The sequence below is a fragment of the Lepidochelys kempii genome, chromosome 13, assembly GCF_965140265.1.
Source record: "Lepidochelys kempii isolate rLepKem1 chromosome 13, rLepKem1.hap2, whole genome shotgun sequence".
Lineage (NCBI taxonomy): Eukaryota > Metazoa > Chordata > Testudines > Cheloniidae > Lepidochelys > Lepidochelys kempii.
In genome coordinates, this window is record NC_133268.1 from 15,216,216 (window position 1) to 15,229,908 (window position 13,693).

A 13,693-nucleotide genomic window follows, 5' to 3' on the forward strand; every position below is an offset into this window, starting at 1 on the left:
AGACTATGAAACACACATCACATTTGATACGATTTGTCATATAAATGCAGAGGCTGATTTCCAAGTGCCCCTTTTATTGAATCCTTGTTGATTCATGTCATAGAGAGAGCACCTGCCTTGAGAAGAAAAGACATTGGGCCAAAAACACTGGCCCTTTTCAGGTTAGGATGAAAAATAGGCAGTGATTTAGCAAAACTCATGTTGATATTTACTAGAGGATTCCACATAGTCAAACCTGGCTATTTCATTCTTGCTTCATCACTATAAATAGATGCTCAAAACATTTGAGTTGTAGCTGGTTCTATAACATATTCATTAGAACTGTTTTGTATTAATTTGGAAAACAGTGACATTGGCTCAGGAGTCCACCACTTTACTGTACAGAATACCTACATACCTTGGAACCAGAGGAATGCATTTGCAAAGAGTGTAAAGGCTGTGCATGAAATGGGCCAAAAAATAAAATCAAGGCTGTTTGAAAGCAACCTTGTGAGCCTAAAAGGTTGTGTTATAACTCATTTGCTGGCCCAGTAAATGGTGGTATCCTATTATCTCTCATAGCCACTGCAGTACACTTCTCATCCAGACATTTTCATTTGAGTACTTGTGGTACTGACAGTGGGTATGTTCCCGATATAGCATCTGGTAACATAGGTGATGTTAGTGCCACACTAACATGCATGCTGTGAACCGTAATTCACAGACGTTCCTTCTGGGTTTGAACCATGAAACCAAATAGGAATTGTCCTTGTATGGTCTTTTCATTCGTTGCGTGAGTGTTGGGGGCGGGAGATAGAGGAAATCGGGGAAGCAGCTGGGGGCTGAGAGAAGAAATAGAGATGCTAAGATAATGTTTTTTCCTCATCCAGTCCTGTTAAAATAAATATATATATATTGGGGGGAGGGGAAGTGGGCAGAGTTGGTATTTTTACTGTCAATACTGTTTAGGCATGTATTAACATGAATGGTGTTTCTTAATCTTATGTAATCTTGTGATCTCATGGTCTTTGATTTATTACCCTACATAGGAAGGAAAACAAGCATCCCTTGCAGCAGATTTCTCTATCACTCAGTTTAAACATCTGGGTCGGTTACTGATGGTGCATGGAAGGAACAGCTACAAAAGATCTGCAGCTCTCAGCCAGTTTGTGATCCACAGAAGCTTGTGTATCAGTACGATGCAGGTGAATGGACTGGTCCATCTTGGCGGGGCGTGTGTGTGTGATGGGGGAGGGAATGTGAAAAGTTCAAAAAACAAGCTTTGCATTTCGCATTTGACACAGTCCCTGGCTCTCCTTGGAACTATAGTGGGCTTGATCTTGAAAAAAGGGTAACTTTTTTGCATGAGAAGAGGCTCGCCTCCATGTAAAGGTGTTTCCATTTTTGAACAGTCAGCAATTTTTTTTCAAAATATTATTTTACTTTATTTTGGGAACAAAACAACATCAAACATCAAACATCAAAAACGTGTGAGCTTGGAGATTTCACATATATGTCAGTGTGACAACAGCCATTCCATGGAAATCTTATAAAATATTGTATTTCTTCAGGTTTCAGAGTAGCAGCCATGTTAGTCTGTATTCACAAAAAGAACAGGAGGACTTGTGGCACCTTAGAGACTAACCAATTTATTTGAGCATAAGCTTTCATGAGCTTTCTTCAGTATGAAATGGCTCCTAAAGCCTCTCTTCAGCAAGTTACTTAAGAATGTATAACTTTAAGCACATGAGGAGCCCCACTGAACTCGATGGAACGTCTCGTGTGCCTAAAGTTAGGTACCTTGCTGAATCAGGGCCTACTAAAAGCTCAGTCCTATAGGGTGCTGAGCACTTTAGGGAGGTGCTGACCTCATTAGGAGTTGAGGCATGTGTTACCCACATTAAGTGCTCCGCATCTTGCTAAACTGAGCCAAAAGAGATTGACTTCAGTGGGAAAAAGAATGGGGTCCTCAATGACAAAATATGTTTTGTGTTCATAGAATTTCGGGTATTTTTCATCATGTTTGCACAACTTCAGTATTGAGCAAGCAAGATTGATGTGTATTTGTCAGTTGATTAAAAACAATAGGTTGCGTTAGACTGAGATAGTTTAAAGAAACATATGAGTTCATGAGCAGAATTCTGTCTTCAGCTATGAGGGCAAGATTCTTGGACATATTTGGTGACAGTGGTTACTGTTTGGAAGTTTTTCTTTCAAGCCATAAGACTGCTGACAAATACATCTCTTTTAAACAAACATTTTTCAGTAAAATACGGGATCATTCCTGTTTTTGAGAATGCAGGTACCACCCCCATTCTGAGGTCAAAAGTCCATGCTGGAGTTTCTCTTTCCTTTGTCTCCATCACTAAGTGCTAATACATTTTACATTGTGAAAACATTGTGAGCTACACATATCTAAACCCCTGTCCTTTAGGACATCTGGATGAAAACAACGGGCTTTAGATGAAACACTCCAACCTCTCTTTTTGCGGGATTATATAAAGAGAAGTTTACCAAAAGGGTTCAGTTCTTCACAGTTTGCTGTTAAATATTCTCCTTCATCCAAGTTTTGTGCAGGAATCAAGGGAACGGTTTTACAGTCTCCTGTCTTCATCTAAAGAATTTTGAGTCTACTTCAAATACTTTTCAGTTTGGATAAAGTAGGATTTATCAAATATAACTTACACTGCAGCTTTTGAAGCCTGACAGTCCTTTTCTTTTCTTTGCTAGGCTGTCTTCTCATCGGTGTTTTACTTTGCATCAGTTCCTCTCTACCAGGGTTTCCTCATTATTGGGTAAGAGCAAAATTGTTCAGGAAAAAAATGTGAAAACCCTGTGCAAAATGAATAGATTCCTGTCTGAAAAGTGATACGTGTGGAAGTTTATCAGAGGTATGCAAGTCTCCTTAGTATGTGTACTGGTAAGTGCTCAGTAGTGCTCTTCATTGATGCCTACTGCAAATGCCACTTCAGAAACTGGAGAGAAAGTTTCATCCCTGTTCCAGCCCCTGTATGCTGTTGTAAAAGGCGGGGTAGTGTAAAGGGGCTCTAAAAGCCCTGGATCTGGCCAAAGAAGAATTCCCCTGGTTCAGGAACTGAGGAAGACAGAAGCAGGCTATCTTCTAGTGATGTCTTTGTGAGCCCATGACACAGGATTGTGGCAAGGGTGAGGCTGCAGCACACAATGCTGTGGAGATTCTGGGCCGCAGTACTACCCATAAGAAGCTAGGCAAAGGCTGTGTCACCTGCATAGCCTGCCGGGGGACCTTTGTATCTCCCTCTGAGCAGCCCAGAATAAGGAAGGTATAAAGGTGGCTTAAAGTCACCTTAGTCCTCCTCCTCCCTCTGGGCTCTGAGGTACAGCCCCAAATCTCACTATGCCCATGTCATGGTGCTTGCATAATATACATTTGCTCGTGCTCTCAGATAAGTGTGTTCAAAAAAAACAAACAAACCCAGCCCAACCCTCTGAACTGAATTACATAGTCAAATACAGCACTGAAAGAGTTCCAGCTCTTAAAGGAGTAGAAACTCTATTGGAAAATGTGTAACATCGGTTGCAATACCTGCAGCTTCCGTTTAGGAATAGTTCTATTCATAAATTTAAAGTAGTAAATGTTGCAATTTTTTTTGCTGTACATACAGTACTGTGTTCCATTTTTGAGTTTATGATGTGACTATTGTTGAGATGCAGGGAGCAGCATATATTTCCTTTTTGAAGACTGCTGTAGTCATTTTTATGGCTTAAACAATGTGTGCTCTATTGATGTCTCCTGTCTTGTTCTGCTAGGTATTCCACAATCTATACAATGTTTCCAGTCTTCTCTCTGGTCTTAGACAAGGATGTCAAATCTGAGGTTGCCATGTTGTATCCAGAGCTCTACAAAGATCTTCTTAAGGTCGAGTAGATCTTATTCTGTTTCTCCTCCATCTGCTTCATATATAATCTTTGGCTTGATTTGGAACTGGCTTTCAGAGAGAAAAACCAAACACGATATCCATAGACATGATAATTTATTGTATGACTCTGAAAGTACAGTTGTCAAGACACACAATTCTGTTTACAATTTTAACTTATTTTTATTTTTTCACAGCTCGTTGTGTTTGTTAACAGTTAGCTGCTTATTAGAACAGACCATAAAATAGAATTTCCATCCTGTGGAAAATTCTGAATGTTTGAGATTTTGTTTCCTTTCAAATCAGAATGAACTATCGAACCTCAGAATTTCCCACAAAAAAGAAATATTCTGATTTTGGAACATGACACCTCCACCACTTTTCCTCAGTTTCTGTGTTTCTCTCATCATGGCTTCTCACTTCCACCAGTGGTGGGCCCTGATGACATGAAGATGGGATGGAGCAGGCACTGACCCAGCACCATGCTGAAGCTGTGGGAAGGGGAGACAGTGATAGGGATCCAGCATCGTGCTATGGGGACAGAAAGACAGGAACTCTGGGAGGAAAATCCACCAACCCCTCCTTTCTGTTGAAAATTTTGTTGAAATTGATGTGTTCCCATTAAATGGGTTGATTTTGTGAAATCAGTATTTTCCAATTGAAATCTGTTCTGTCGGAAAATTCTGGACTAGTTCTACTGCTTATGATCTATTCAAAAACAGTAGTTCAGATGGTTTCTTGCATGGAGACTTGCCTTACAGGTGACCTAAAAAGAGAACAAAAGGTTGGTTTTGTGCTGTTTTTGCTGCTTTATGATGTGTACGGGAAGCCTGAAAGAGTTTTCTTTGTTTAAAAAAAAAGAAAGGGGGGGGTGGGGGGAAGTCCACTTGATTTGATTTTTACCTTAGAAATGTGAGGAATGCCAAGCCTTGCCACCCTTTTATTTTTCTGGAGAACTCTTTGAAGGATTTGGGTATGTGGACTAGGAACATCCTTAATTGAAGGGAAGGGTGAGCTGATTCTTCAACAAAGACATCCTTTCCCCCAAGAATTTCCATTAAATGGAGTCCAACAGAAGCAAAGTGAGTGTTTTCCAACAGTCTGAATAAGTCGCCGCCCATCTCCATCTGGTTTCACTCTCATGTGATCTCTGAGGTCATAAACCACTAATTCTCCAACCATCCCTAGGCCTGGTCTACACACAGTGTTTTGTACTGCTATGTTAGTTAGAAGAATGATTTTTATTTTTTTACATTTTTACTTATACCCAGATTTCCCCTCGTGTGGATGCAGTTCTAATGGTAAAAAGATACCCTATACCAAAACATAGTTTATTCCCATTCCCGTACAGGAATAACTATACTGATATATAGAAGCACTGTTTATACCAAAATAATCGTGACAGTACAGTCAAATGCCTATTATGCACCATGAAGAAGCACAAAAAAGACATCAATTTTCTTCCCTTTGCAGGTCACCTCTAAACCATCTATTTTAGATTTATGAGTCAGAGTTGCTTGAAAACCTATAAATTAGTTTTCAAAAGTCATACTTGCTGTCTTTCTTTTTCTTTATAGGGGCGACCGTTGTCATATAAAACATTTTTAATATGGGTTTTGATAAGTATCTATCAAGGTAAGAAACTGCATCTGTTTTCTCAGCGTTCCCATACCTGTCGGGAATTATATAGCTGTCCTGCTGTATTATCAAAAGTAGAGTATTGCTGGAATAATGACTCTTTAGGATAGGGTGGAAATAGCCATTCCTTGCATCAGAACAATGATAGCAACTATCTTACTAATGCAAAAAAAAATCACCTAAAACTAAACATTTTTAGCAAGTGGCTTACCAACATTTTGAAGTACTGGGTCATGATAGGAGACCTCATGGGAGTCAGGAGATTTGGGTTCTGTTCCCACAGTGGCAATTGATCTGCTTTTTGACATTGGGCAAGTCTCTTCACCATACCCTGCTTCAGTTATCCCACCTGTAAAATGAAGTTAATGACACTTGCCTTTGTTTTTAAGGGAAACCACTATATAAACACAGTATTATCTATGAGTCATAATAGTCCCAGTTCTGGTTACTGCCTAGCTGAGATGATTGTCTTATTCCCAGCCAAGGAAATGACCCTTTCTGGTAGTGAAGAATCTGAAGAAAGTTCTAGTTCTTGAGATCAAATAACTTCCACTTTATCTGGGATTTTATCTTCAAGTTTCTAGAAGCTATTAACAAAACTTTTTTGAATACCCTGTGTTTGTTTCAAGTGTGGATGCACCCATTGGTTTAGCTCCTAGGAAGTCAGCCTGTTGGTTTAAAAAAGAAAGAGAGAACCTCAAGCACAAGTGATTTCTGTTGCTGTTTGCTAAGGAAGCATGCAACACATGCACATATAGTGTTGAGGTTGTATAGTTAAAATGGCCATACGATCCTGTGACAAAAGGATATTTTTCCAAAAGTCCTTTATCAACAGAAGCAGGAAGATATGGGGCAAAATCAGCAGTTTTAAATGACCATCCTTAAATGGGGAGTGGGGCCAGCAATATAAAACCTCTATTAGATTTCAGGGGATAAGTCTAGTGCAGTAGAATGCTATGGCAGGAATAATGGTCTCCTGTTGCTATTATAAATACTAAGGCAAAGCCAAGACATTTATAGGAAGTTCACAAGTGGTGGAAAGTCAAAGCCAGAGGATGATGCATTGGAGGAAAAGTTCTTTCTCAGATGAGGCCACTATCCTAAATACAGTATTTGGTTAAAGTGACTTCATATCTTCTGTGCTAAATGACTAGAAAGCAGCAGGCTAAACAATTAGACTAGTTGCTAGCAGTGGTGGGCCTGACCCAAAACTGAACAGCCTCAAACGTTGAAAAGTTCAGAGCTGGATCTGAACTTTGTGGCTCAGTCTCTAGTCCCTTGTAGGGTTTCCCCTCAGAAACTATTGTGTGATGGATGTTGGTGCCAATTACTCATGCTGCTGACATGAATTATTTGTGCAGGTGGCTGGGCAGGGAGTTGTGTGAGCTTTCCAACTTGGAATAGAGGCCCAAAATAATGCTTCCTTAATGCCGCTTTAATTTGTGCTTGTTTAGGGTGGAGAACATGGCCCACGGAGGGCACAGAAAACCTAACTATATGCACTCAGCATCCCTACACCTTGTGCTTCCATCTGGACTTCAGGGCAGCACAGTAGAAGTTACAAGAGTTTGATATATGTCTTCTCTTTTGAGTGGTGACTCCTTTTTTTTCTGTAAGGACAAATAGATCACCATAATCTTCAAGTGATCTACGACAGTAGCTAAAATAATATACTTCATATTTCCACATCAGTAAATCTGACATGCCCCATGAAACATTGACCACCTGTGTGATGTCTTTTACTCATTGTACAGGAGTTCTTTTATCTTCTTAATGCCATGTCATAAATAACTGATTTATTGTCCAACATGCATTACCAAAAGCCATTGCAAACTGTCTTAAGAGGTGACGATATGTTTCTGCTCTTTCAGGACTGAGACTGATGTTTAGAACTTAGATTGATGTTTAGCGGTGAGATATCCAGCCTCTCTCCTTCTTTTTCCTCACAGGGAGTATCATTATGTATGGAGCTCTTCTGCTGTTCGAGTCTGAATTTGTCCACATTGTGGCCATTTCCTTCACATCCCTGATTCTTACAGAGTTGCTGATGGTGGCATTAACAATCCAGACATGGCACTGGCTCATGATAGTGGCAGAGTTGCTCAGCCTCTCCTGCTACATAGCCTCTCTGGTCTTCTTACATGAATTTATTGGTAAGGTTAAATATCTTGTATTTCTTTAGGTCTTTTCAGACAAATGTTTACATGCTTAACAAGAGGTTAAGGGAATGAATTGGGCTCACAACTGCTGATGAACTAACCTACTGTAAGTTACCCCAGGGACCAGATCCGTTAGCTTGAAGGCAGTAGCAGACTCTCAGATCTCATTACACAGTCCAGCCACTAGAGAGGGACAAAGACACACTTGGCCAATATGCTACACAAAACACCACTTGATTGGGTCATCTGTGGGGACTGAACCTGAGACCTCTGAATGTAAAAGCATCACCCTTTGTTGCTGGAGTGAAAGACCATGTCCATTAGCTGCATGTAGTAGTGGACTCACTAAAACTTGTCTCAATTTCTTTATTTCATTGGGACTTTTGTTTTATATTTTCATTTGTCTAAATGGAAGACACACCTCACATGCTAGAAGAAAACAGATAATGAATTCCACATTTCCCTGGGCAGTCAGTCTGTTAAATATCAGATCCCTGCAGCGTGTTTCAGTGTGCTATCAGGGACCACAAGATGTCACTACTTCCCCCAGAAAGCCTTGTAAACTCCCAGGATGATATCCTGCTACAGAATAAAACAGCCCTCTCATTTTCTTGTTCAAAGCCTCCATGTGCAATAAGGCTATCTTGTACAGGAAAGTATTGTGGCTCATCTTTGAATCCACTTCAAATATATCCACAGTGCTTCCGTGATTATGTAATGTAAATGGGTAAAAGGAGATGCTACATGGTATCAGCATGAACGGAGATAATTCATATTCAGCACTACTAGCGAGTCAAAGAAAAAGAACTCCCAGAGCTAACATCCATCTACGGACCCTGTAAAGGAAGCTAATATAGGTCATTCTGCCAGGGGGGTGAAGGATTGCAATATTTCATACCGAGTTTATTGTCTATAATTGTTTGTTTAGACAAAATACCTTATTGAAATGAGATGAGCAGTGTGTTAGGGAGAAAGCTGTATCCTTCATGAACAAGAAAGGAAGAGAGCAAGAGGTGGTTGGGGAACAGAAATTGCATTGGTTTAAAAAAAAAAAAAAAAAAGATAAGGAGCAAAAATGCTGTTTTGTGTGTGTGTGAGGAGGAGGAGGCTGTTCCAAAGCTTTACTGGGCTGAATTTTTTCCCCCTGAAGCTTTCACTTTGACCTTTGACCCTCCCCATGCAGTGCAATTCTGACTTCAGTCTATGGCCCATCTCCATTGCTTCTGTGCTCTTTCCTTGCAGATGTTTACTTCATTGCAACCTTGTCGTTCTTGTGGAAGGTCACAGTCATCACTCTGGTGAGCTGCCTTCCCCTCTACGTCCTGAAGTACTTGAGGCGAAGATTCTCTCCCCCCAGCTACTCAAAGCTCACGTCATAGAGCTGCTCGGCCCACAGAGCAGAGACTAATTTTGCACACCGTGGAGAGACAGAAATCATGTATTCGTCATCATAAGAACTATGTCCGATAGTTGCATAAGGATTATGCAGTAATCAATATTATGTGCTGCTTTAATGAAAAAGACTAAGAACTGCAGTAAACTGAAACCTAACAGTAACTAGAGTCTTTTGGGGAGGTGTAGGAGTTTGTTCAGTCTTTGTCACTTGGATTTACTTAATTGGGGTCAAATGCATGTAACTGCAATGATAATTGGTTTCTCATGTGAGATCAGAGTATCTGAAAGCTGCTAAATGACCTTGAAGTTTATACATGACAGATGTTTTGTTTTGTTTTTTAGTTTAAGTGTCTGTGATGTTCCTTGCATTGTGTTATATTTTTATATTATTATTTATCTTTTCAATTCAGGTAGAGAGAGTCTGTGTGTATCTTTGGAAGTCCCTTAAAATAGGTGATGTACTGTATTACCAACGGGTGACTACTGGGTGGTGTCATGCTGTTTTGATTGTAGGGTTCCAGTGTTAAACAGATCTATACATAATTGAAAACCTAACTGCTTGAGTTTTTCCTTCAATCAAAATGAAAGATCTGAATGTAGAAAATCTAGTGTGTTTTGATGATTTCCAGCAATTAATACACATTGAGAAATATCATCCAAAAAAGGGAAAATTCCATTTTGTTTAGCTTTTGTGCTTCTTGTTAAAAGGAGCTGATGACATACAAATAACTACACTATATAGTTATGTTATAGGAGAAAATTACCTAAATTCAAGCAAAGCCTTTTGGAAGGAAACTTGCAGCTGATCAGCCTTTGAACGTGTTGACAGCATAATAAGAGACTCATCCTATTCTGCAGACAATGTGGCAGACGTGTGTTGAATCCTTGGAGACTGAAAGGAAAGGTCACAGGGCTGTTACTCTTCACAGTTACATAAAATCTGTTTCCTGTTAGGCTGAATTAATGAAGATGAGCTGCAAATAAGCCTAGGCAGTCATCTACATGCGCCATTCATGACACAGTCTACAAAGAGAGGCAGTTTGAGATAACTATGGAATTTGCATTGTTTAAAACTGGAACTTGCCTCAGTGGACATGAGTTTGAGAGCGGGCAGAAACTGAGCCCATGCACAAAATGGTTGTTTGTTTAATGTGAAGTACAGATAAGATTTCCATTTATTTTAAACAGCAAAATTCCCAGAGGGGGGCTCTGTGTGTGTGTGTGTGTATGTGTGTGTGTTGTTAATTAAAAAAAGCATTAACTCACATAATTTATAAAGCATTCCTTGCGGATGGAGACAGAAATATATGACTGGAATGCTTAGGAGTATGGCAATGAGCTAATAGAGGCTTCCACCACTAGGTCACATGTGTCATAGTTTTAGTGACAGTCACACTTATCTAATAACTGTTTAGTCTGTGATAAATGAGTTGTGTAGTGTCCAGCTCTACTGAAGCAGAATCCACATCATAAAAACCACCGTCATAACCGGAACTAAGCACCCTTATTTGCAGGGTCAGCAGGGAGACCAGCAATGACTAATCCAAATACCCTGAACTTCCCTTGCGGTATTTTTAAATTGTGCTCACGTGGGGAGCAGCAGGACAGGCCCTCTCTGCCATGCTGTACCTCTTCGATGGGTTGCCAACTTTTGTTTCCATTGCTGCAGATCTGGCACTTTCACAAGCATTCAAATGATAAATAAAATTTTCTGGCTTACAAACTTGAATGCAGAATTGGATCAGTGTTTAAAATGAGATCTGTAGTGGGCAGTGACTTGCACCTCTATGTTTTGGATTATCAGCTGCAGAAAACCCTAGCACTACTTAGTTGTCTCACTTGCACTTGGAAATCTAATCTCTGAAGAACATGCTGCATGACCTTGCTACCCTTGATACATGTGGGTCCAACAAAGACCAAGTCATGCAAGTTCCAAACACTTTAGCAACCTTGAAAGGACTGGGTATCTGTCAATCATTTAATCACATAAATGGCTGAGAGGCAGGAGGAGATGCGTGCACTTGCGCTGCAAAAGCCCTTATGACCTGTCATTGTTTCTCAAAGAAGAACCCTCTGGAGAAACCAGGAGCATGAATTGAAGCAGTATGTAGGATGTTCCCAGAGTGGGTGAGTCAAAACCTGCTGCTTTTCCATTCTGCAGCACCAAAGGATCAGTTGAAGTATATTGATTTCTGCCCTGTAGATTCTGGGTTATCTACATAAGTGGAAATCTTCCTGGATCCCCTCCTCTTCCTGACAGCTTGTTCCTCTTTGGAGCCATGTTGCCAGTGGCCCTGTTCCTCCAATAGGGCTCAAAGAGCATGAAGTTCATACTAGATTTCCTGATGGGAAACCTGCTAGGCTCAGAAGAGAGCATGCCATGCTCCCCACCTTCGCATTCTCTGAATTGACAGTGCTGTCACCACACTGAATTGACCTGAAGGGGCGGCCATGAGCCTGGGGGAAAGGGAGCCTGCACTATTGGCTCTTTTCACCCCTACTGTGTGTTCTAGAGCCCTTTTGTACTCTCCTCCTCCTTGGTCCTTTGTTCCTTCTCATGCCATCGCGGGAAATACCAGGTCCTCACCATTCAATAGTTCTATGTATGACCATTTTGATAGTGGATGAATAAATGTTTTAGACTGCAGTGCAAGATGGGAAATGTAGCCTCCAGCACTGCTGGCTACAATGGTCTCCTTTCTGCATACTTGATTTAGAGTCTTATGTTTCAAAGTCCATTAGCTCTTTTAGAGGAATAAGAAGAGCGAGCACTTGTTAAGATAAAACAGTGGCTTTTCTTTTGTGCTACATGGCTTTGATTTGTCTTTTCTCTGGTCCCCATAAAAGCAGAATACTCAGTGGCATCCTCTATAAACAACCCAGCAAGAAGGAAAAATTAGCTAGCTGCTGTATTTATGTTTACAGTATTTTTTAAAAATTCACCTTCGCACATCCCGTCACAAACTTTTTCCAGCAAAACATTTCCACTCTTCTTTTTTAATACAGATTTGTATCAGGGGCGGCTGAATTCTATATTTTTCTATGATTTGTTTCAGAGAAGAAAAGCCGTGTCTGAAAAGCTTTGTTGTAGAAGAATTGGGTTGTCAGTTTTTTGTAAATGACATCTGTTCGCCAAAAAGATCCTTCATGTTCTCCTAGTGATTTGCTACAGTTACAGGATAGGGTCAGTCATACATTTGTTGCTGGCTTCCCAGATCAAAATTTTGATTTAGCAGATTTAAATGTAATAATCAAGAATGGTTCTGGCAACTTGTTGTGACTGACAAGTTAAGTCTCTTGTCCTTGTCATGAAAATACATGACAGTAGATATATTTTAATGACTCCTGTCCCTAATAGCTGTGTATTAGTAGTTAAATGTCCTGTAAGAATAACAGTGCCATGCTACTGTATGTAAATATTTGGAAAGTATAATTTAGAATTCACTGTCTCCTGGAGTCAATGCAGTTTACACTAAATGGACCATATTGGCAAAATCATAACTTATACCAAGAACGGGGGTGAATTGCAATTTCAGTAATATTTAATGGCTTCATAACCTTAATGAGGAACTCATATTAGCAATGATGTGATTAATCATCTTTAGCATTCTGTGAAAGGGGTGTAGCTAGTTTCTTGCGCAGAGTTGTAAATCTAGGAAGTATTTCTCTTTGGGTATAATTTTTTTTTAAAGCAATTAAAAAAAAGGGTAAAACTGCCACTTACAAACACCAGGGATGGGAGAGGTATGATTGTTATTTTTTTTTAAGTTTAGCACTTTGTATGTAAACTATTTCCCCATATGTTTTAAAAAAAAAGTTTTTAAAAGCAAAGTTTCATTCAGATGTTTGTATTTACTGCACAAAGTAAATAGGTGCCATACTGGAAGTTTAAGTTACAGTACATCTTTTCCTCTGTTATACTTGAATTTTGTGCTTATTTGGAATGAGACTTTTTTTTTTTTTAATAAGGATGTATGTCTTGTTTAGCAACTTCTTTATATTTGTGAATCGTAGCAGTTTATGTAACTTCCATTTTATGGAGCTCTTCTACGAATAGTATTCTAGGAGACAGCAGTATGTGCTTCATTGCTTGCTCTTGCTTCCCATGCTTACTTTAGAAAGATCTCTGATCAGTGCTCTATTTCACTTTGCAGTTGGTTACCACAATAGCCTATATTTCATAAGAAGTTCATTCTTTGAATCACTGATGTAGCTAACTAAAGGTGTGCAGTCATGCTTTTTTTTTTAAATAGGAGGTAGATTTTCTTGCATTCAATTGCTTATCGCCTCTCTCTCTATATATATATGTGTGTGTGTGTGTGTGTGTATACACACACATCCCATACCTCTTTCCCTCCCCAAATCTTGTCCTATTTCTCTTAACAGCCATCTCTTTTCCTTTGTTCAGAATGGAGCTGTAATTTAATAGGCTGTTTGTTCAACAGTAACAGCTTGAACCTATACAGCATCTTATCTCACCAAAATTGTGTTAGCTGTAAGCAGTGACATCATTAGTGTCATCACAGCTGTGGGAACACAACGTTTAAGTGCTGCAGCTGCTGCAGAGCGAGAATGAGCAGCACCAAACCCTCTACTTTTCTATAGTCTGCTGAATTAATATAACCA

The 13,693-nt window shown here is 39.7% G+C and overlaps 1 protein-coding gene across 2 annotated transcripts in view; it reads left to right on the forward strand.

Annotated features, from left to right (window-relative positions):
* The window catches only part of ATP9A (ATPase phospholipid transporting 9A (putative)), a 93,166-nt gene extending 80,380 nt beyond the window's left edge, over window positions 1–12,786 (forward strand). The window contains exons 23-28 of one of the 2 annotated variants that reach the window (XM_073309379.1): window positions 1,029–1,184; window positions 2,710–2,774; window positions 3,769–3,877; window positions 5,453–5,510; window positions 7,463–7,666; window positions 8,915–12,786. In XM_073309379.1, the coding sequence (XP_073165480.1) occupies window positions 1,029–1,184; window positions 2,710–2,774; window positions 3,769–3,877; window positions 5,453–5,510; window positions 7,463–7,666; window positions 8,915–9,051 (729 nt within the window). In that variant the 3' untranslated portion in view covers window positions 9,052–12,786. Of the gene's footprint in view, window positions 1–1,028; window positions 1,185–2,709; window positions 2,775–3,768; window positions 3,878–5,452; window positions 5,511–6,967; window positions 7,667–8,914 lie in introns of those variants that run through there. The other variant, XM_073309381.1, reaches the window with a different exon arrangement.
* The last annotated feature ends 907 nt before the right edge of the window (window positions 12,787–13,693 follow it).